The 25,607-nt window shown below is 39.1% G+C and overlaps 1 protein-coding gene across 1 annotated transcript; it reads right to left on the reverse strand.

Moving 5' to 3' along the window:
- Positions 1-7,090: 7,090 nt before the first annotated feature.
- LOC149823276 (uncharacterized) lies at positions 7,091-8,525 on the reverse strand. The gene has a single exon (XM_090019910.1). The coding sequence runs from the start codon at positions 8,523-8,525 to the stop codon at positions 7,110-7,112; it is 1,416 nt and encodes a 471-aa protein (XP_089876036.1). The 3' UTR covers positions 7,091-7,109.
- Positions 8,526-25,607: the final 17,082 nt, after the last annotated feature.

Genomic DNA, 25,607 nt, shown 5'->3' on the forward strand with positions numbered 1-25,607 from the left:
CGTCTGCAAACCACAAATACTTATATTACCGAACCATGTATGCACGTATAGAACATAAAAGGATTTATAATTGTGTTGCGTCTACATATACTTACTCGATGTATGGGTCGATCGCTGAGCAATTAAAAAGAATATAGATGTGTGATGCGTCTTGCTCTCGATCTGTCAAGAGCCTTGATCAGCAACTACCAAATGCATGCCCAAGTGGTTGAAATATCGACAGCTTGTCAGCTACAGTTACTTGTTCTCCATCATCGTTACGGGACGGGCATGTGTAACATGTTGGAATGTGAGGTTCAAAGTACATAGATAAGAAATTTGAAATCTCTTCTAAAGTGTACACCTCACAAATAGAGCCTTCTACTGTTGCTTTATTACAAACCTTTTTTTTAGGTCAAACATGCATCTGGCAAAAATATACATTTCAAATTTGAAATATCTGTCATTAAAGAGACAAATATAAAAAAACATATACCTTTCAAATGGGTACATCCATCGATATTGCACAGGGCCACCAACCCTTAGTTCATATGGCAAATGTATGATCAAATGTTCCATAACATCGAAAAATGCTGGCGGAAATATCTTTTCTAGCAGACAAACAGTGGTGATGACAGAGTCCTCGAGATTCTTTACATTAGATACTACGACTTCCGATGCACACAATGTTCTAAAAAATCCACTCAACTCAAACAATACCCCCCATATAGGTTTGTCTAACATATCATGGAATGCTAGAGGTATCAATCGTTACATAAAGATATGACAATCATGGCTCTTCAACCCATATAACCATTCATCGTCAATCTTCACAGCCTGAGCAATGTTAGAGACATATTCATCTGGAAATCTCAATTGTCTCAACCATTGACATACATGCTTTATTTGATCAGGTCCAAGCACGTACTTTGCCTTTGGTTTCAGTACTTTGTCATTATACTCTTTGAGTTCCAATTTTGGTCTTTTACATATTACTTTTAAATCCATACGAGCCTTCGGATTATCCTTCGTTTTCCCTTTAACATTCATTACTGTATTGAACACATTATCAAACACATTTTTCTCCACATGCATCACATCCAAATTATGTCGTATAAATAGGGTCAGCCAATACGGTAGTTTCCAAAAAATAGATTTCTCCATCCAATTGTGATCCTTCACAAATCTACGGAAGGGTGTAGGACTGTGGGCATCTATTAATACATCTGGAAAGTATCGCAATCTTCTTAGAATCTTTATGTCAGACAATCTTGTGGATGGACCTTCCATTTCAGTTGTGTCTACTTTAAACACATTCTTTTATCGTCGAAACGGATGATCGCTGGGTAGAAATCGACGATGACACTCAAACCAGCAAGGCTTCCTTCCATGCGTCAATCTAAAAGCTTTGGAATCCTCCATGCAGTACGGATATGCCAACCTCCCATGTGTGCTCCAACCAGATAGCATACCATATGCAGGGAAGTCACTGAATGTCTATAGAACAGCAGCCTTCATGTTGAAATTTTGTTTTTTTTGGCGTCATACGTGGTAACATCGTCATCCCACAGTACTTTTTGTTCATCAATCAATGGCCTTAAATATACATCAAGATTTTGGTCAGGTGAGGTCGGACCAGGGATCAACAGAGACAAGAAAAGATTTGGATGTTTCATACACAAGCATGGTGGAAGGTTGTATGGAGTTACAAATACTGGACAACATGAGTATAAAGTTGATCTACTCCCAAATGGATTAAATCCATCTGTACATAGACTGAGTCTAACATTTCACACTTCCATTGCGAAGTTCTTATGAGTACGATCAAAGTGCTTCCCAACTTCAGCGTCAACAGGATGCGTGATCTTGTTTTCATCGTGTCGTACTTTATTTGCATGTCATCTCATGTGTTTAGTTGTCCTTGAAGACATATACAATCGTTGTAATCTAGGAGTGATAAGAAAGTAGCAGAGCGACTTATATGAAACTTTCTTTGATCTCCTGCTACCATTGCCTCTTGTCTTTGGCTTGAACCGAGGATGCCCACATGACGGGCATGATATGTTGTTTTCCTGCTCCTTGAAATACAACATGCAGTGATTTGGACAAGCATCAATCTTTTTGTACCTCATATCTAGAGTGTTGATCATAACTTTCGCACGATAGAAATTTTGTGGCAATGTCTCATCTTTGGGCAACATACTCTTCACAATCATGCACAAACGGTCAAAACATAATTGACTCAAATTATACTCGAACTTCAAATTCATTAGTTGAAGAACTGCAGACAAGATAGTGTGACTCTCGCAACCGTTCCAAAGTGGCTTATCAGCATCTCTAAGTAAATCATAAAATCTACTAGCTGCATCGTTTAGTGATTCTTCATCTACGGCAGTTCTTACATCACTAGAACTCATAGCAGAACGTAGTTCTGTTCCTGCGGCATCAAATATCAAATTCATATATGGATTATCGTGCACCATATTCACCCGTGCATCAAAATTGTTTCTAAATTCTTCTCCATGAAATGTCCAATTCTGATAATCACTCACAAAACCCTTCCTGTATAGGTGATGTCTAACGTCATGAGGTTCTACAAATCGATTATTCTTACAAATCTTGCAGGGACACCTAATCTGACATGTGGGATCCACTGTACTGACACTTGCCGTTGCAAATTCAATAAAACTTTCAACACCATCCATATATTCATGCGATAACTCATTGTCCACTATCCTATGGTACATTCATTCACGGTTTGCAGTCATTTTCTTATGATGTTACGAATAATAACTTAACCAGTTAAAAGAGAACCATCAGAATGCTATGATGAAGAAAATATCAAATTTATCATGCAATATATGATGTCATACAATAACAAGAATTATAATGCATGCATTGATAACTTAATATTTTCATGTGCAAACTATTAATGACACGATACAATCATTTAAAGCATGCTTTCATTATACAATTTCACATGGAAGCCATAATCAAATTGAAAGTAACTACATGCAAGCATGCATACAATTACAGCAAACATTGCAATACATCGTAATCATTCATATCAAACAAATGACAAACATATACCTGCAGCAAGCACACTTCAATATTCTACTAACTACTATCATGCCTAGCATGGAATCCGTACTCCAAAAATAAGAACACTTCTATATTCATACATTAAAATCATGCTAAGCATGATCTCCGAACTCCAACAAAGCAACCATAGATATCAACAACTAAGTGAGTGTGTGAACAATAAAGTGTTACATCTAATAAATTAAATAACATGTGATACGCTTGCATCACTTACTCACCACGGGTATTTACTCGATTTGCATTATTTTTGTCACTTACTTACCACGGGTGGCTGATCACAAGCGGGTTCCGTTGAGAAATCTGTAAAAAACACAAATTTGAAATGAAGTCACCACAAAAAAAAAACCGAAGCAAATGAAAACATCTTGCATAGCCCTTGAGAAGCCCAGTACCCAATGACCTACCGAAACCGTAGGGGGTCGACCCCCTGCAGGAACACAGAAGGTCGACCCCCTGCCGGAAACTGCAGGGGGTCGACCCCCTGTCGGAAACTGCAGGCGATCAACCCCCTGTCGGAACAGTAGGGGGTTGACCCCCCTGCCGAAATGCAGGGGGGTCAACCCCCTGCTGTTCCGGCAGGGGGTCGACTTCCTGCTGTTCAGGCAGGGGGTCGACCCCCTTCCGGAACATAGGGGGTTAACCCTCTGCCTTTCCGGCAGCAGGGGGTCGACCCCCTGCCGGAACAACAGGGGGTCGACCCCCTGCCGGAACAACAGGGGGTCGACCCCCTTGCGTTTTCGGTAGGGGGTTTTCCGGCAGGGGGTCGACCCCCTACCAAAAAACGCGGGCGGGGGGAGGGGTGCGAACCCCTTTCAGTATTTTAGATTAATACATGTCTCCGGGTGGCGGCGAATGGTGGGGCCGGCGAACGGCGGGAGCGGGAGCAGTGAAAGAAGAAAAGAAAAAGAGGGTTGGGATTAGGTTTATGCGACAATTCGCGACGGCTTAGCGACAAATTAATTCCGTCGGTAAGACGTTGTAAATCAAATTTACGAAAATAGCGACGGAATATATTCCATCGCTAATTGGAGACGAAAAATCTTTTGTCGCTAACGACATCGCTAAATGATGTGTCCGTTATGACAAAATATTCCGTCGCTATTTTCATAAATTTCATTGATTATAGGGACGGATGTGTTTCACTCGTTAATCCGTCGCTAACTAGCGAAGGAATTATTCTGTCGCGAAATTTCATCGCTAATAACATATTTTCTTGTAGTGACGGACCTTACCAGAGTTTCGATTAAGATCCGTAATTTTTCAATGTAAAAACAATAAAAAGTATTATTTTAACGAGTTTGGTTCGTGTGGTCATTATAGGATCCAAGTATGATTTATTTTGTGGTGGATCCTATTAGACCCAGGTCCTTGACCCGGTACCATCATTTTAAATCTGATTTGTCTGATTCCACCTGGCCCGGCCCGTTGACACCCCTAGTCAAAACCCTCTTAACAGTTTATGTGGGTGGTGCATTGAGTGTTGTGGGCCCCAGAGGCCTTTGTTTGGCTAGTCAAAAGCGGTGGACATGGGGCTATCTAAAATAACATAGTCAGATACAGTTGGTTGGACTTTGATGGTTTGGCCCATGGCTTACGCTAGAAAGAACAAGAATAATTTTCAAAATGCTGTCTAACTTATCAGCTATTTACCGAAAGCCTTTCAACATTTGGGCTATTAAATTCAACTACCTACTCTTTCTAAACGAAAGTCAAATACCCACTTGGTTTTATTTAAGCGAACGTCATATATAACCGCTTGTAGGGGTGAGCACTGGGCCGGCCTGGCCCGCTAATTGACCGGGCCGATCAAGCCCGGGCCGATCAAGCCCGGCCCGACAATTGACAGACCGGGTCAACAGCCTGGTTTGGGCTGGCTCATTAGCAAAAACTCAGCCCATGGCCCGCCCATTTTCCATCGGCCTATTGGCCGGGCCGGGCAAGCCCATTGCCCAGCCATACCCACTTGAAGCATGAACTGATGTCTCCTTGATAATGTGGAGAAACCACAGTTATGGTTCTGTTCTATTACTGGCCAAGTGCGTCACATTGACTGTGACCTTAATTTGTACCAAAGCTCCCCAAGTATGGAACTCATGACGTCCTTCAAGTTGAACACTTTAAGCCAACTCACCTAAGTGGTCAGAGCCCTTGCTTGTGGGCTTTTTTGTTCCTTTTTATAAAATAATTATTGTTCTTTTGTTAAACAATGAGGGCACTTTAATCATTTGAAGAAATAGCAAAGCAAAATGTCAACTGAATGACATTAAAAGAAGCGTTCCTTTAAAAAATATATTACAAAAGGCAGGGGCCAAATGAAATGAGTTACTATTGGGGCCTGTTTGGTTGCAAATCTTGAAAATTAAATTTCTGGTTTTTTTATTTTTCAGATTTTTAAAGTTTTAGATTTTTTAATTTTTAGTAAAGTATAGTGTTTGGACGCAGTTGAAGATATGGGGAAAAACTTCAATATTTTACATGTTTGGCTGTCTACTGAAATTTCTAGATCTCTCTCTCAGCCGGCTGGCCTCTTTGGGATTTGAGGCCACCGCCTAAGGCTTCTAATGAAATATATATATATATATATGCTTATATTTAGGGGTGGCAATCGTGTGGGGTTGGCGGGTCGACCTGACGGGTTGGCGGGTCAGCATACCTCAACCCGAACCCAACCCGTTTATTAAACGGGTAGGCTGTGGCAAACACGAACCCGACCCGTTTAATAAACGGGTAACCCGACACGACCCGCCAACCCATTTAATAAATGGGTTGGGTCGGGTAAACGGGTTCTCAGGTTCGCAGGTCAGGTTGACGGGTCGACGGGTTGGCGGGTCGGCAGACGGGTTGGCGGGTCGGGTTGGAGGGTTGACCCACCCGCCTAACCCGTTTATTAAACGGGTCAGCCGGGTTGGTGGGTTGGCATACCCCCAACCCGAACCCGACCTGTTTAATAAACGAGTTATGCTGGTCGACCCGTTTATTAAACGAGTTATGCTGGTCGACCCGTTTATTAAACGGGTTGGCTTAAGCCCAACCCGAACCCGCCTAAGAGGCGGGTTGTGTCAGAAATTGCCACCCCTACTTATATTTCACATGATGAGGACCTCCCATGAAACATGGCACATACTGAGGGCCTCCAATAAAAAAAAAACAAAGATATTAAGAAAAATGAGCCTGCAATGAAATATGCTTAGGGCCTTCTTTTGAGCTGCCCTCTGCTTTCTCTCTCTCAACAGCAACAACTGGCATAATAAAAATTACACGCTATCATAATCAGCTGTCTAGCGGCCAAGGCCCCACCCCTACTACTACGCCAACACCCCTTGATGCCAGCTGAACCGCGTAATTAATCAGCCAATTCAGTAGGGGCTGAATTGCTCCAAAATCAATTCGAAAAAAGGCCAATTTGATTCAATTTTTTATTACATTGGTCTTCAGATCAACCAATATATCTAAAATAGGACATAACAATGGAAATTAAGTTATAGAACAGAATATAACATCCCTGATAATTCTATGATTATCCTAGTTTTTCACTTTTCAGGATAATTTGGTGCACCCAAACGCCCCCCCTTAAGTAACCAAGCAAGCACGTCTCGTGGGCCAACAGAACATACACCAACCTGACTAGACCAAGAAACTTTTTGAAATACAGAACCGTGTCATAGATACCAGAAGAAAATTCCACTTTTTAACTTTGGTATGAAAAAATCCACATTTACAATAGCAAAGAGATGAAACTTTCCACAGCTTGCATGTTTTGGCAGATTGGAAAGCAAAGAACAAGAACAGCAATAATAGTGTATATCTTAGTTGACTGAAAAAAAAACAGAAAAGTATCTCAGTTATGAGAGGTATAAAATCAAAGCCTCAGTGCTCTCACAAAAAAAGAAACAAACAAAAAAAAAACGGTCTACAAAACATTCCCATTCTGCAACAGCTGGGCCCAAGAGTACATTATACAGAACAGAGAACAGAGAGAGAGAGAGAGAGAGAGAGAGAGAGAGAGAGAGAGAGAGAGAGAGACTTCCTCATGCGGTGATTGGTGTAGGCTCTGATCTCTTAGTAACACCATCAATCTCAATCTCCTTCTGCCTCAGAAGAAACAGCATCCTCTCATTCTCAAGCTTCAACCTCTCATTCTCCAACTTCATCCTCTGGAGCTCATTCTCCTTCTTCCTGCTGAACTTCAGCCACTTGAACCTCTGCTTCTCCAACTCAAACGCCTGGCATTGGTAGCTCACCTTCTGTTCCTCAAGCATCACAAACCGGCTCCTAATCCACTGCCTCTGCTCCCACGCCGTCTTCCCCCCATCCTGCAACACTCTAGCCAATTCCAACTTGAGTTGCTGCTTCATTGGTGACAGGGAAGAAACACTACCACAACCACCACTTCGCCGCAGCCTCTTCGCCGGCGATTCGTCTTCCCCGGCTTCGTTCTCGTCTGCGTCGTTACCATTATCTTCTTCATCACCATCATCCTCACCATCATCATCGTCATCATCATCATCCTCATCCTCATCATCATGCTCATTCTTATCTTCAACTTTTTTGATTGGTGCTGAGCTAATATCCTGGTGGAAGCAACGTTGGCCATGAGGCGTGGAGATTTGGGGATGTTGCTGATGCTGCTGATGATGAGCCATAGAAGGCTCGGCCTCGCAAGCCTGGTGACCACCAGAGCTGCTGCTGTGGTAGGCACACATCTCTCTGAAGAATAGGTGCTTGGAATTGAGGAGTTTCCTCACTTCCTCCTTCATCTTTGGTGAGATGTCCATCGTTTCAAGGAGGCTCTGGTTCTCCACCACTCTGCAAGCTGTCCCCTTCCCAAGGATATCATTCACCCTCTTGTATCTCTTGTTGAGATCATTGAATTTGTCCTCGCATTGCTGAGGGGAGACGTAGTACCCCTTCTCCAGCATCGCCCTCGACACAGATTTCCATTTCCCTTTCTTCTGCAGCATTCCGCTGCTGCCGCCTCCGCTGCCACCAACACCAACCTTCTTCTTCCCGGCCTCGCCGGGGCCAGAATCCAGCCCGCCACCGTCGTCGCCGACGAAGTACACAACCATGATGAGCAGTCTGATCATGTCGTCCGTCCACTTCACCCTCTGCCATGGCGACACCCTCTTCCCGCCCCGCCCGTCGCCGTCTTCGTCAGCGTAGCCGCTGGCGGCCTCCTCCTCGTCGCTGAAGGAGGACATCTGCCGCTTGGTGGTCATGGGCGTATCGTAGGGGTTCTTGGGCTGCTGCTGGTGGGACTGGTCTGAGGAGTTGGAGTCGTGGATGAGGGAGGAGAAGGGGGCCAAGTGGGGATGGTGCTGCTGCTGCTGCTGCTGAAGGTGGTGTGGATGTTGTTGTTGGTGCAGAGGCATCTCCAGGCACAGCATTCCTGATCCTATCCCCGGAAGCATTGTGCCTGGCATCCCCACCCCATTGCTTTCCATCCCCTTTCGCGTCTTCCCTTATTTGCTTCTTTCAAAAGAACGAGTAGTCTATACTAGTCCTCTCTACACATGCCCTTTTAACATGAACTGGGATGCCACAGAATCAACACCCCAGATGGTTTTTGGTGTTCAAAAGAGGACAATGGTTGATGGGTTCCTTGTTATTGCACTAGATTTTTGAGAGAGAGAGAGAGAGAAGGTGGGGGGCGGGGTATGGTTTGATATATAGAGTGGAGACATTCTAGAAATCTCTACATAGGACCTCCAACATGAACTGGGGTGATACAAGGAACACCCCAGATGATTTTTGGTGTTCAAAAGAGGATTAAGGATGATGGGTTTCTTCTAATTGCACTAGATTCTTTGAGAGAGAGAGAGCTTCTCCCTTCTTTCACTATTTAGGAATGGCTACTGCTGCTTCTCCAAATAGCAACTCAGATCTTGTGTTGGGTGTTTTCTTTATACAGAGAGAGAGAGAGAGAGAGTATGCAGGGGAGAGAGGAATGCTCAAAGGGAATTCATCCTATTTGAGAAGGGACCAGCAACAGTCGGTTTAATGTCCTTTGAATCAATAGGAACTGGATTGGTGCCCAAGCCAATCTTTACCAAAGGGTGCTGGGGAAGGGATACAGCAGGAGGTGGTGACGTATAGAAAAGTCTACTGCTGCTGCTACAAATAGAAACTCAAATCTTGTGTTGGGTGTTTTCTTTATACACACACACACAGAGAGAGATAGAGAGAGAGAGAGTATGCAGGGGAGAGAGGAATGCTCAAAGGGAACTCACCCTATTTGAGGAGGGACCAGCAACAGTCGGTTTCATGTCCTTTGAATCAATAGAAACTGGATTGGTGCCCAAGCCAATCTTTACCAAAGGGTGCTGTGGGAGGGATACAGCAGGAGGTGGTGACGTATACGGTGAAAAGGTTAGGCCTCTGAACGGTCGTTTGCTTTTAAAGGAGAGAGAGAGAGAGAATTCTGTTTGTGCCTGCCCACGGTTTTCCGCCAGGCCCGGTCCACAGAAACACAAAACTTGGTAAAACCAAAACCAGCCCCCTCTCTCTCTCTAAAATAGTACTATTCTCCATCCAACTAGTGGGTTTGATTTGGCTTATGTCCCCACCTTTTACCACCCACCCATTTGCTCTTCAACCAGCAGGCAACCACGCTCGCAGTTCCCCTTCATTCCCCTTGTTTTCTTAAATCAAAGGAATTTAAATCAAGAATTAACAATCCTAACCTTCATGGCACTGTCACTAGCCATAATAGTAATCAAAGAATACTTAAGCCGTGCCACGCACAGTCTACGATGATGATATATTATGCAACTGTCGCTTTTATGCTAATATAATGCTAATACTTGCACCCTTAATACTGTATTATATGAATATCATATTAAAATTATATAAGGTTACTATTTTGTTAGTATTTATGTAATATGATTATCCTGTCTTCTTCTTTTTATAGCATTATTAATAACGTGTTGGCGTGCACAGGAGAAATTGCTTTTCTTCCTGAGAAGATGTTGATTTTGGTAGAATTTCCAATAAGAATTTGATTTTCTTCTTCTTTTTGTCCCTTTTCTTTTTGTTCTTTGACAAAAAAAAAGAAAAATAAAAGATTGCTCTCAACAGAGCTATCTTCCAGGTAATTAAATGGTTATTTATACCATTTTTGTAAAAAAATAATAGTGGCTTATAGAGAATATCTAAATGAGATCAATGTTTATTGCGCTTCATTTTTTTTATATATATTTACAGGGAGAAATCACCCCCCAAGATCAGAGACCTAGCAGCAGTGGTTTACTATCACTGTCCTGGCAGCCTAAAAGTCCTTGGGCTTAGTCGCCACGCAAATGAGATCATGCATGTCATCTTTTAGCAGGATCCTACTTTTCTGCCTAAATAAAATTGAATTAATATCCCATGTAAGTATTAGAAAAGATTTTCCCTGCTTGTCTCACTATCATGCAAGTCCATTTTCACACACTTTTAATCATATTTTAGCATGTTTCCCTTGGTAAGAGAAACTAAGATGAGGATAGGTAAAGTCAAACCTACAAGGTTAACTTGGTACTCAAACTTGATCGACTACATCGAGTACTCAGCCTAAGTCAATTTGGTTCATGATTGAGTCACGTTGTTCCTCTCAATCTTTTAATGGCCCATTTCAATCAAAGTCTTAATGTTGTCCAACTAAAGCTAGATTAGGAACAAGATCTTCACCACAGTCTCATCTCAAAATCCTACCCTCTATCCCCGCTTTCATTTTTGCATGGGTTTTGATTTTAACCTCCATCCCCGTTTCATGTCCTTCGTCTCCGATCCAAATGAGACGAGATAGGGCGGGACTATGTTTCCCCTCGATCCGCTGCCATCTCTAAAGAAAGATCGAGGACAAGGCGGAGTGGGAGAAAGAGTAAGTTCATCCCCACAAGGGTTTTGATTCCCCCCACCATAGATTGATTTGATGAACCTTACCCTAGTGGCAAATGTTTAAAATGGCAATTTATCAGCTATGAATTATAGGGGAAGTTTCTAAAAAAATTCTAAGGTTTTTTTAGATAAATCTTGCCAAAATAAACAAATTTAAAATTTAAAATTATTTGAAATAAAGTTAACAATAGACGTTTAAAACATAAATTATGAAAGTTATCCCCCAAGATTTTATAGTTGAAAAAGGCTCCATTTTTTCATTTAAACGTTAAAATCATGATGTTTCAAAATATTTCAGTTTTATAGGTGTTTTTGACTTTTTCTATCGATTCTTTTTAGAGATTTCTTTAAAAAAAAAAATTTTCACCGTGGTCGTACTCCTACTTAAAATATGGGATGACCAAATTGGGCCACTAATATGCTTAGTCTTTTAACCAATTTGATCGGGTCTAAATTAGATAAGTAATTATATTGATTGGGGTGGGGGGGCAGATCAAGGTGTATCTCTAACGGTCAGATGTCAAATCCAAATTTGAGATCCGAGCATCCAAACACATCCTAGGGTCTCAAAACCGAGAATTAGAGATCAATTGTTTATACAATACAAGGATTTATCATGATTCCCACACCAAATGTAATCATGAAATTTGAAATATGAAATATTGAAAGAGGGGCTAAAAGTGGATACCCAATTCGTTATAAGTTTGCTTAGTGGATACCCAATTTGTTTTTGTTATACTTGGTCCAATCAAGTCTTTGGAATGTGGCCAATTCTTCCACAGCAGAGATGATCAGGTGCAATCACATTGCACACCTTAAGTGTGCCGCTGCAGTTGGTTGCCCTTTCCTTTATCTTTGGTTGACAGTCCCTTAGTTGTGGGCCCATTAATAGCAAATGAGTGGCAGCTCGTGCTGCAATACACTCAAAGTGTGCAATGTTATTGCACCTGATCTGTCCTCCTATAGAATCTCCAACACCATGTCTAAGCCACACTATAGCCAACTAATCGACCAAAGCAATTAAGTCAGCCATCACAATAGGGTCGCCCTCATGGCCAGCAGAGTATGTGTGCGGTCATTAAGATGAAGATGCCAGATCGAACCCTGATAGCACACAAGTGTGCCCACAACTTTGTCGTGGATGGGCACCTAAGATAGAGTGGTCATGTTCTCATCCAAGGCTTTAGGCCAAGCTCATTAAGAAACCGGGTCCTCATTGAGGTTTCCTCGTCATTAATAAAAAAAAAGAAGTCAACCAGTGCAATGGTTAAGTGAGAGCTTATTAAGGCAACTGTTTTTTTTTTTTATGCTTAACTCATGACTAAAGTGGTAAACCCCAGGCGAGTTGAGTCGGCACCATAGTTTTAATCTATACCTATTGCAGATTTGATCATTTCAACGAACATATTTTAAATGCAAAATAATTGTATTGTCGTTGTAAAATTGCATGATTTTAAAAATGTTTCACAATTTACCAAAATCCTTTTCATATCCCAAATTTCTTATTACAACATTACCTTTTGCACAAGCAAACCAATTGATGTTCACATGATAGATACTTACGTGTCATATGAAGGTTGCAACATTTCAATAAAAAAAATTGCATGAACATTTTCGCAAACATGATGAAATTCACATAAAGTATTTGCGAACATGGCTAACTTGTCCCAACATAGGAGATTTGCATATAAAATGCACAAATCTTCTTAGTTTCGTACCTCCGATGCAAACCTTCTAGAATTTAAAAGTTGAATGCTGATAGGTTAGCTTCATACATTTATGATAGTTTTGGCATTCGTGTAAACATCCTTTAATTAAAACTCACTTAAAAGTGAGGATGTATATATGCAAATGTATATCCTACCTTCAGACATGTGTGTTATAAATGCTCTTAACTTTGCATGTTTCTTTATTCAAGCTAGGAAGATTCACGTGACATATTTGCAGATATCACGGATACCATGCAAACCTTCTTTAACTAAAATTGTATAAAATTAGGATGTCCTCAAATATATGGTGTGGATTTCTCAAATACTGTATGTGAACTTTCTCTTAATTCAATGTTAATCTCTTTTAACTTGTGAATATCATTTTGCGAACGTTTTTGCATTCACATGCTTTCTTATTCATATACAGTTATTGGTGGTTCGTTTCTTCATTTTTTTGTTTCTCGTTAGAACTCTAACACTTTTTCTCAACAATATTTTTTGAGTATTTTATCTTGCAACATTACGACGAGGTTGCAACAACTTTTTGGTCAACCTTTTTCATCTTCTGTCATCCAAAAACTTAGGATGAAAAGTGAGTTTCATATGTTTTCATGTTAGATTAAGGTTATATATATATATATATATATATATATATATATATATATATATATATATATATATATATATATATATATAGGAAAACCCATATCTTCAAATGGGTTTTCCTTCAACACTTTTAAACTAGTAGCACTATAATGTGCATTCTTTTTTTTTAATGACTTTTAGCGACAATTTTGTACCACCACTAAAAGTCATTTTTTTGCCCAGACATTTAGCGATGGTCAAGACCACCACTAAATATTTGGAGTGCGCAAAAAATAAATGACGAGCCATCGCTGTTTGATCTCCCACGATCAATGATGACGGTTTGTCCAACTCATCTTCAAAAACTTTGTGTTTGAAGATACAAGTTACTTTCTATATATATATATATATTGTTAGCCTTAGAACATTTGTGTTTGGTTGTTGTTTTAGATGATTTATATTTTTTTGTTTGTGTTTTATTTAATATGATATTGATTGAACATTTATTGCTGTACTTTTTTAGGATAATGGGTTTAGGATTGATTGAGTGCAAACATTCAATTGGAGTAATGAGGTTAGGGTTGAAATGACTGGTTTTCAATGTGAGACAACAACCCCAGTTGATGTAGGCAGTTGTGTTAATTGAATGTATGAAAGTTATATGGATGACCTTTTGTTACATGTTATTCTCATTTGATGCAAATACTTTGAATTTATACTGATTTCACTGAATTTTTGTGCATGAGTAGAGACACCAATGTATTACTTGTCCTTGTCACCAATGGTCAAAATTTAGTGCACGTTTGATCATGTGCTCATTGAATTTGCAATTTGTCACATTTGCATATTTTGTTTATAGAAAGAATTATCTCAGTGGCTAAATACTAATGTAAATATGTTTCTGTGCATGACCATTCTGTTATGCTGAAAACAGAACCATCCTTGAATGAAAGAGAAACAAAAATACTTAAATTCTGAATTGGTTGCTGCTAAGTGCACTATTTTTGGATCCTTGAACATTTAAAGGATTTCCTGTAGGCCATAAATTTTTATGGAGAGACATAACAATAGTGTGATTAGGTGTGATGTTAGATAAACAAAGGGGTGCCAGGTATCCAGTTGAGCTATCACCAGCCTGGCTTATGAAGAACAAATATATATATATATATATATATATATATATATATATATATATATATATATATATATATATATATATATATATATATATATATATATATTACTTGTGATGACTTCAACCACTGATCGTTGGTAATTCTATCATTGAGATTGTCAATTGGCTATGTGCAGTATGCACATTAATCCTGCTCAAGCCCAGCATGGTGCACATGGAACCAGGTTATTGGGAGATACTGCATTGGGCAGCTCTAAAAGTTGTTGCAGTTCTCTTTTAGGCTCTAAGGCTCTGTTTGGGAGCCTGTGTCGGGAGGGATATTATTGGAGCATGGGCGTGGGTGTTGCTATCTACGGATTTGACAACAACATCCTCCTACGTATCTAGTTAAAATCCACAGTTATGAAGGCTATCACCCCTCGCGTCTCCAAGCTCCAACAGCCTGGCTCATGCTTGGGCTCGATCTAGCTCGCATTCAACCCTAAATCAAAGTCCTTGTTGGTATGACATTTTTTCCTATCTCTGGATTTGGGTATTTTATATGCATTCGATTATACAATTAATTAAAACTGCAGCAGTAATTCTATTAAAAACTTCATTAAAGCACTGGAAGATTATCGTTGACTATATACATGCATGAGTGATGCAGTCAATTTTTCTTCACTGAATTTATTGTCAGGTGATGGATTTAATCATATATTCATGATTTGATGATAGTTTTCTGTCAGAGTTTGAAAATATGGTTGCATGGATATTTGCTGCATTTCTTGGGCTGTTGTACAGTTTTAGAAATAAAAGGAATTAAGTTTTTGATTTCAGCAAAAATCTATATTTATCTATGGACATGGAGATATAAATAACTTTCCATGTCTTTCCATTAGCAGATGTCCATCTCTATCCTGTTTTTGTGAAAACACAATCTTGGGAAAAGCTAGAGCTACAAGTAAATTTGGTTGATAAATTAATTTTTGAGCTTGCTCTGCTTTAGCATGTTGCTTTGCTTGAACTTACAATCACAGATTTTATTTGGTGTCTCCGCTACTTCCAATATGGAAGATGAGTTTTTGCATTTGAAAATTTAACAGGCTTCTTGTTGTTTTTCTCTTCTTTTCCTTGTCTTTTAGCTCTGACTTTGATGTTTTTATTTGTTGACATCATTCTCCAATGGGCAACTTCAACACACAAATGAGTCATATCCAGTAGCTAGTTTTTTGAGAGGCTCATTGAAACACATGCAGTCAATATAATTGCACATGGAGAACAATGAAATCTGTGTGTCGATCAATATTTAAAAAGTTAATCCATCATCCTCAATATCCAGTGGTATTTGTAGATCTTTTTAAGTATATGTTATACGTGAATTTATTTTACCAATTACATTTTCATGCTTTCTGCTAGTAGTTGATTTAAATTAGTGGATATGATATGTGGGGCTTGTCTTTAAATGTACTTTCAGTTAACTTTAGAAAAATCATCTTGCTGTTAAAAGTCGTCATGGTTTAGCTAGCATTGTGTATGTTTTGGTGGAAGATAATTTGTGCTTGTAGTTGACAAGGTTGTGCCTTTACCTGAAGCTATTAGCTACTTTTTTTGCTAAATCTCCTAGAAACCTTTGGGTTTAATATGTTTGCAGTTTTAGATAAATCATAGAATTATTGATCAAAGGATGAATTATCAATTTTTGAACTTACCAATTCTTTCAAATATTTTCATCTAAATAATTGAACTTGTTCTTTAAGTGATACCCATCTAAATTGAGTTTTTTTTTAATATCCTTCACTACTAGGAGTTTGAAACTTGTTCTTAATAAAGGTTGACCCGATCAGGTATTATGAAATGCCTAAACTTCTTAATTTTCTGTCAGTATAGCAGATTTTCTTTTCTAATTAGTTTGTGGGACTCATGATATTTAGTTTTTTGCATTACCTTATGGCTTGTTGTTGGGTTTCTACTATTGTATTTCACTATTTACTCTTTGATGACCATATCTCGGTCTTTATGGGTTTTCTTTTTGTAGTAAATGATTCATCATGTATTTGTTGTGAACATGTTTGATTCATCATCAAAATATGAATTTCTCATCTTTGAGTGCTTTAGTTTATTTTTTCTTAAAGAAATATCATACGACCTAAAATTCTTTTTTACAGAAGGTTGGGGTAAAAAGAGTCTTTTTGGTAGAACCAATTGTTTTCTCAAGGCAATGAGTATCGAGTTTGATTGAAATGGTTAGAATTTAGAACAAACCTCCAATAATATGAGAGATCCATGGGAATGGATAGTGGAGGCAAGAAGATGGCATATGTTATTAGAAGCTTTCTTGAAGCAGATGAACTCACTTGGAATGGTAAAGTCAGAATTGCTACTAATGACTTGGCATCTTCAATCCATGCGTCTTGACATTGAAAAGTCTTATTTACTTTTCATTTCAAAAAAAAAAGATAAAAAAATGCTTGTGTAACATATTACAAAGTAGGATGTCATAAAAAGGGAGAAGTTTCAATGCAGAGTGATAAAAGACTCAAAAGGGAGAAGTATCTAATGAAATAATTCAGTAAGCTCTCAAAGAAAAAATAACTTGTAAAAGAAATTTATGAATGTTTCACCCCTAGACTAAAACTACCTGCATGAATTATTATATTGTTAAGTTATATCGTAAAGCAATTGGCTGTTAGCCCCATGGCACTCCTAACTATGTCAGTTGATTCTTGAGAACATTATCAGGGTTTCTGTGATTCCATTTACATCATGTTCTCTAAAATGCCTTTGTCAGGAAAACTTTCCACGCACATTATCATGTCCTTTGCATCCAATTCATGATGTGGCCACCTAACCAAGAGGAAGATAATAGATATTAACAATGGAAAATCAACATGGAAGTTCTCATCAAATAAACATTAGCATGACTTGGATGTGGTTTCAGAAAGTTCAATACCAGCCTTGCTGAAAGTGGTCCTCATTTATGCATGTTTCTTCAGGTGTCGGCTTTTGTCCGATCTTTCAATGATCCAAAGTATTTTTCCATTCTTAGGTGCAAGAAATAGACTTGCATTGAGGATTCATAGGCTAGATGGACTCTGCTTCTTGGTTTTCTTATCCAGTGCGTTTTCTTCAAAAAGATGTTTCAGATGATACTATCGTGCTCTTTCCTTCATTTACAGACAATCTCTAGAAAAACACATTTGGTGCTTTTCTTTTGCATGTAAAATCGTCATGATAGTGGCAGAAGTAATCTATACTGTAGATCTTGGTGATATTTTAGAATGTGATGGCAGGAAACATCATGTCATGGATAAATGCATACTTATGGGCCAAGTCTCAGTGCAAATATCGAACCTAGCAGTCTAACCTGAATTAGAATGAGCACAAACCAAGGTCAATATATGTTTTCCTGTTAAATGCTACTTAGACTTGGTCAACTTTTGACAAAGGACTCGATTTTGCCACTGCTTAACTAACAATTGGCTTAGCAGCTACTGACGAAAAACAACGAAAGAGTTTTGATTTCTGAAGTATACTTGTTTGCAAACAAACCATTCAGAAATGAAGAGACATGGAGAACCTTGCTGATCTATGGGCCTTTCTGTTTTAAGTCTATTATTATTTTTTTTGTCAGATAGCTTTAGCTACCTATGTGTGTACTATGCTGATGACTATATTCTGCTGCTCTTGCAGGGACTTTTGTTAGGAAAGTTTTAAAATATTAATGATTTCTACCAAAAGAGTTTTGAAAAAGTTTAGTCCCATATCTAAGAGAGAAAAGTTTTTCAAGAGGTTTAAATAGAGAGTTTGTTATCTATTCTTTACTTTGGTAAGCCTTGATTCTTTAGGTGGATTGCGCATCGTGCAGCAACGGACGCGCCGTTCGCGCACACGTGCACGCGCGCGCGTGTGTGCGCAAGGGCGCTTGAGGCGCAATGTGGCGTTTTGACTTTGCACTTTGCACTTTGCAGCGGTGCAAGGTGCTTATGAGGTGAAAATATCCGTTTTGCTTTTTGGTTTGAGTTATCTGGCTGTTTGAAAAACTTTAAGTTGCATGTATATCGAGTTAATGTTGCATTGTGACTGTTGGACGGTTTTGGAGGCCTTTGATTGACAGTCAAAGGTGGGTGACCGTTCAGGTACTTTTTCATCCTATTTTCAAACCGTCAGATTTATGGCCATTAATCTCATTTATCGCAAAACGTTTTGGCCTCTCTAAAAGTCTATAAATATCTTCTATTTTCGTCTTTTGAATACACAAGAATTTTCTGACTCTCCAAAATCTTCTTCTTCTTTCTTCTCGATTTGGCTTGCAGAGTACAAGTGTGGTAGAGATCATCTGTCCTTGCGAAGCAGTGACTCTATGGAGGTTCAAGCCTAGTTGTATCCTGGGAACTCAGTCGCATCAAACCCCTTTTCGCATCTTCGGTCTTCCCGGAGTGGGGCGATTGAAGTTCTAAAGATAGCGATCTTAAGAACGTGCCTCTAGGCTTGAGATCTCTTTTCTGAAATCCATTTTCACAAGGTTGGTGTAACAATTTTAGAACTTCAATATGGCCTCTGGTTCGACATCCAACTCCATCAATCTGCTTAGCCGTGACCTTGAAAAACTCGATCAATTTGATGGGTCAAACTTCAAGCGGTGGCAATCAAAGGTCTCTTTCTTGCTATCCGAGCTGCATATTGACTATGTTCTCAAAAAGCCTTATCCCACTGTTGCTGCTGGAGAAGTTGAGACAGAAGAACAGAAGAAAGAGCGAGAGAAGTGGTATACTGACAACTACCGATGCAAAGAGCATATCCTGAACACTTTAGCCGATTCTCTCTTTGACTTGTATTCACCATTGGAGTCGGCTGGAGAGTTGTGGAATGCTCTCGAGATCAAGTACAATGCAGAAGATGCTGATAACAAAAGGTTTATCGTAGATCAGTATGTTAATTTTTCTATTGTTAATGATAAGCCTAGACTTGCTCAAATTCATGAGATGAAAATACTGGCCTATAAGATCAAAGGAGAAAGTATGTATCTTGATGATGACTTCCAAGTTGTTGTCATCATTGGGAAGCTGCCGGATTCCTGGAAAGAATATAGGAATCACCTAAAACATAAAAATGAGAAAATCACTTTAGATGGCCTTCTTAAGGACATTCGAATTGAGGAAGAGACTCGTCTTCGTGACAAAAAGAATTCGAGTCCTAAAGAAGGTTATCCTAAAGTGAATTTTGTTAGTAACAAGGGTGACAAAATCATGAAAACCCAGAAAATCAAAAAAAGAAATTGTGAAAGGGAAAAAGCCAACTGATAAAAAGAAAATTAGTTGCTATGTTTGTGGCAAGTTTGGCCATTTTGCTAGATAATGCAGAGAACGGAAGAGGACTGGTCCTAAGCCAAATGAGTCAAAGGAGAGGCTTGTTGCTGTAATCTCTGAAACCTTTATGGTGGCTGCAAATAAGGACTGGTACTTGGATACTGGAAGCACAGTTCATGTGACAAAATTTATGGGAATTTGTTCAAGTCGTATGAAGTAGTGGGGGAGGGATGCAATCTCTTTATGGGAAACTCTTCCTAAACTTAAGTGCTGGGAAAAGGGAGTGTGGAAATTAAGTTCACCTCCGGGAAAGTCCTAACACTTGAGAATGTCCACTATGCTCCAGAAGTTTGAAAAAATTTAATCTCTGCAGATCTCCTGTCACGAAATGGTTTTAAGATTGTTATTGAGTCTGGGATTGTAACTGTGACCAAAGGGAAAATCTTTGTAGGAAAAGGGTTTGCCACTGGTGGTATGTTCAAGATGAGCATAAATGAAGCTACTACTTCTGTTTATATGGTTGACTCCTATTTTCTTTGGCATTCACGATTAGGACATATAAATTCTCGTTGCATTCATAATATGAATAATTTTGGTCTTCTTCTGTGTCATGTGAGAATAGAACATAAACATAAGTGTGAGACATGCATTCAAACTAAGCTAACTAGACTCTCGTTTCCTAATGTAAAAAAGAATTATAAATTGCTTGAATTAGTGCATTCTGATGTTGTACGATGGATAATGTTTTTAGTCGTGGTGGCAATAGGTACTTTATTACCTTTATAGATGATTAATCAAAATTTTGTTATGTTTATTTGATGAAACATAAATCTGAAGCATTTTCCAAATTTCTTCTTTATCTAGCTGAAGTACAAAATAGGTTTAAAACAAAGATTGTACATTTAAGAACAGATAGAGGAGGTGAATACTTAGGTGGAGAATTTGATAAATTTTGTGAAGATAATGGTATTATCCATCAAACGTCAGCTCCTAGAACTCCTGAACAGAATGGAGTAGCAGAAAGGAAAAACATAACACTTGTAGAAATGATGAATGCTATGCTGCTTAATACGTGTTTGCATTCCAACTTATGGGGAGAGGCTATACTTTCTGCTTGTTATATTCTTAATCGAGTTCCTTATTCCAAATCTGATAAATCACCTTATGAATTGTGTTTTGGTAAGAAACCTAATCTTAGTTATTTTCGTGTTTGGGGTTGTTTAGCATATGTTAAAATTCCAGAAAATAAAAGGAAGAAGGTTGGACCTAAAGCATTTAAATGTGCATTTGTTGGGTATGCTGAACATAGTAAAGCATATAGATTTTTGGACATTGTTAATGATGTTATTGTAGAATCTAGAGATGCATCTTTCATAGAACATAAAAATGCATTTGATTCTCTTCTTGATGGCAGCCGGATTATATTAGATGAACTTCCTGTAAATGACATGATTGAATATTCTAATGATTGTGTTGATGAACCAGAAACTGAAGTTAGACTCAGTAAACGCATTAGAAAACCAACTAATTTTGGTTCTGACTTTTATACATTTCTAATTGAGAATGATCCTGTGTCTTTTCAAGAGGCTATGTCTTCTCAAGATGTTGCCTTTTGGAGAGAAGCTATTAATGATGAAATAGAATCAATTATGTCTAATAATGTTTGGAAATTAGTGGATTTACCTGTTGGTTGCAAAACTATTGGCTGCAAATGGATTTTCAAAAAGAAATTAAAAGCTGATGGTACAATCGATAAATTTAAAGCACGTTTGGTTGCAAAAGGCTTTAAACAAAAAGAAGGTATTGATTATTTTGATACTTTTGCTCCTGTAACCAAAATATCTACTATTAGAATTCTGATTGTCATGGCTGCCATATATAAGCTTCAAAACCATCAAATGGACGTGAAAACAACTTTTTTGAATGGAGAATTAGATGAAGAGATATATATGGAGCAACCTGAAGGTTTTGTATGGATAGGGCAAGAGCGCAAAGTTTGCAAACTTGAGAAATCCTTATATGGATTAAAGCAAGCCCCTAAGCAATGGCATGAAAAATTTGATAGTTCTCTGGTGCATAATGGTTTTAAAATTCATGATGCGGACAAATGTGTCTACAGTAAAGTAGATAGTAGCTCAATTATTATTATTTGTTTATATGTTGATGATATGCATATTTTGGGTAACAATAGTGAATGCATAAATCAAACAAAAAGATTTTTATCTTTCTTGTTTTGTATGAAAGACTTGGGTGTTGCAGATGTTATTTTAGGAATCAAAATTATAAGAAATAAAAATGGCATTGTATTATGTCAATCACATTATATTGAGAAAATTCTTACAAAGTATGGATATCTTAATAGTTCACCAGCATGCACCCCATATGATCCAAATATGAAATTGACTCCTAATTATGGTGCTAGTGTTCAACAATTAAAATATGCCAGTGTTGTAGGTAGCCTTATGTATGCAATGAACTGCACAAGGCCTGACATTGTCTATGCAATTAGTAAAGTGTGTAGATACACTAATAATCCTGGTCATCAACACTGGAATGCAGTGAACAGGATTCTTAGATATCTAAAGCATACTTTAGACTATGGAATTCACTATACCGAGTTTCCTGCTGTTATTGAAGGGTATAGTGATGCAAGTTGGAATACTGACTTTGAAGATTCCAAGTCTATGAGTGGTTGGGTTTTTACCCTTGGAGGAGGAGCAGTTGCATGGGGGTCTAAGAAACAGACCTGTATAACTCATTTTACAATGGAATCTGAGTTTATTGCTTTGGCATCTGCTTGTAGAGAAGCTGAATGGCTTAAGAATACGCTAGTGGATATTCTACTAGGTGAGAAGCCTATACCTACTATTTCAATGTTTTGTGATAGCCAATCAGCTATATGTAAAGCAAGTAATATGAAATACAATGGGAAGTCTATACATATTAGTCTAAGACACAGTTTTATAAGACAAATGATTGATGACAATATTATTTCATTGAAATATGTGAAGTCATGTCAAAATTTGGCAGACCCATTTACGAAAGGCCTTTCGAGAGATGTCATCAATAAAACATTGAGGGGAATGGAAATTAAGCCAATTAAGTCATCACCTAAGGATACCCAACCTAGAGCGCTGGAGATCCCACATGCATAGGTTCAATGGGAAACGAATTGGTGAATGACAGATATTGAGCATATTTATGTAAGCCCATTACTGATGTGTGCTCATGAGCTGTAACTAATATGAGGGTTGAGCTAATAGCTCTTAATGAGTTTGTAGGCCTTAAGGCTAAGGTGTGTGTTACAGTACACCTAGACAAACTCACCTATATGATTGTAGAAATGTGAGCTGTTTCTTATGAGAATTGGCAATTCTCTAGAGCACTCATGAATCCAAGAAAGCACAAGGCTCTAAATGTGCCAACATGAAATCCACACAATCGAAATTTTGGAAACCTATGTATGATTGAAAACTCCGTTAACAGTATAAGGAGCTAAGTTCAAGGTAAGTCCACTTAGCACCTTGGTTAATTTAGGTTTTCTTTCAAATAGTGGGAGTTCAAGTCATGCAGACACTCTCACTAATGCATAAGTTTTTATGCAAGCCAAATATATTTTAAAACTAGTGGGGGATTGTTAGGAAAGTTTTAAAATATTAATGATTTCTACCAAAAGAGTTTTGAAAAAGTTTAGTCCCATATCTAAGAGAGAAAAGTTTTTCAAGAGGTTTAAATAGAGAGTTTGTTATCTATTCTTTACTTTGGTAAGCCTTGATTCTTTAGGTGAATTGCGGACGTTGTTGCACATCGTGCAGCAACGGACGCGCTGTTCGCGCACACGCGCGCGCGCGCGTGCGTGCGCAAGGGCGCTTGAGGCGCAATGTGGCATTTTGACTTTGCACTTTGCAGCGGTGCGAGGTGCTTATGAGGTGAAAATATTTGTTTTGCTTTTTGGTTTGAGTTATCTGGCGTTTGAAAAGCTTTAAGTTGCATGCATATCGAGTTAATGTTGCATTGTGACTGTTGGACGGTTTTGGAGGCCTTTGATTGACAGTCAAAGGTGGGTGACCGTTCAGGTACTTTTTCATCCTATTTTCAAACCGTCAGATTTATGGCCATTAATCTCATTTATCGCAAAACATTTTGGCCTCTCTAAAAGTCTATAAATATCTTCTATTTTCGTCTTTTGAATACACAAGAATTTTCTGACTCTCCAAAATCTTCTTCTTTCTTCTCGATTTGGCTTGCAGAGTACAAGTGTGGTAGAGATCATATGTCCTTGCGAAGCAGTGACTCTCTGGAGGTTCAAGCCTAGTTGTATCCTGGGAACTCAGTCGCATCAAACCCTTTTTCGCATCTTTGGTCTTCCCGGAGTGGGGCGATTGAAGTTCTAAAGATAGCGATCTTAAGAACGTGCCTCTAGGCTTGAGATCTCTTTTCTGAAATCCATTTTCACAAGGTTGGTGTAACAACTTTCACTCTCTCAAACCTTGGTATGTTTGGTATAGATCGTTTTCATGCAATATTGCCTCCTGGAACTATAAGAAGCTCATAATTCTGCTTGCTTATCTGTTCATTAAGTCATTAACATGATTCATTTGGCATATTTAGAATTTTTGACCGTTGAACTGAAATAGATTGATTTCAGAGAGCAATCATGGCAGTGGGAGCATCTGAGTTTACTGTTGTTGCAACCAAGGATGGCCGGATTGGTGTGAAAAACCAGATGTAGATGACATAATCTCCATTGCTTGGAGTTGATTCTCCAATAAAATATCTCCACTTAATAGACTTTAAGCTCCAAAGACTAACTGGGGACTCACCCCAAGGTTGCCAGACTAGGAAGCGGAAGCGAGAATCGATGCATTTTAAAATTTATAAGAAGCGGGAAGCGAGGAATAAAAAAAAGAAATATAAGAATTGAAAGAGAATCAAAATGAAACACACATAAAAACTAAAATAAAAGTGACTAATATTAAATTTTATGATTTTTTAGTGTAAGAATTAAATTTTTAACAAAATCTAAAAATGATGACTACCAATTTAGAGAAAGCATATGGAAGTGAGTGAGAAGAATGAGGGAAATGTAAAACCCATGACTTTCCCAAAAAAAAAAAAAGAACCGGGTTTGATCTGAATCCGACCCGGACCCGAACCTGATACCCCCCCCCTCCTGTACCTATGAGAAAACCCTACCCCCCCCCCCCTAGACAGTTGTCCCCCTAACCCCCTTCCCTCCCGTCCGACCACTGCTGCCCCCGCTCCAGCAGCTTTGTCGGCGCCTCCTCATCAGGCGACAATCCCCTGCCGGCACCCTCTGTCCCCACCCTCGCGTAGCCCTCTCTCCCTTTTCCCTATGCTTGCACCCTCTCGCCTCCCATTCGATTTCCAACCGCCGATGACCAGGTCGGTGCGACCCCGCCAACCTCCTCCCCCTCTTCTTACCTTCTGCGGTCTCGCCCTCCGGTGACGACGCTAGCAGACCTTTCACCAGCCCCCCCTCGGGTGACTCTCTCTCTCTCTCTCTCTCTCTCTCTCTCTCTCTCTCTCTCTCATCGCGGGAGGGGCACAAACCCCTCCCCGCCTTCTTCTTTGTCGGCAGGCCAGCCTGCCGACACTTCCTTTTTGCTGGCAAGTTGGGCATGTCGGTCCTCCAATTTTGGATAGGTAGGGGCGAAGTCCCTGCCCTTTGTGCCTTTCCCGACAGGCAAGGGAAAGGCCCCAACCGCCTTTGGTTTTGCCAACAAGGGCGATGTATTAGACTGGGTACACTTGTGTTTGTACTTAAGGTTTGGATCCGGACCCGGATCCAAACTCCCCTTATGTAACATGTCTAATTGATATTGGACAAACTTGTAAATACTGTAACTTATTAGGGCTATTTGTGTCATATAGCCATGTATTAGGTCATGTATTAAGTTTTACATTATA

This window comes from Nuphar pumila, chromosome 10 (assembly GCF_984573655.1).
Source record: "Nuphar pumila chromosome 10, dmNupPumi1.hap1.1, whole genome shotgun sequence".
In the NCBI taxonomy this organism is placed as follows: domain Eukaryota; kingdom Viridiplantae; phylum Streptophyta; class Magnoliopsida; order Nymphaeales; family Nymphaeaceae; genus Nuphar; species Nuphar pumila.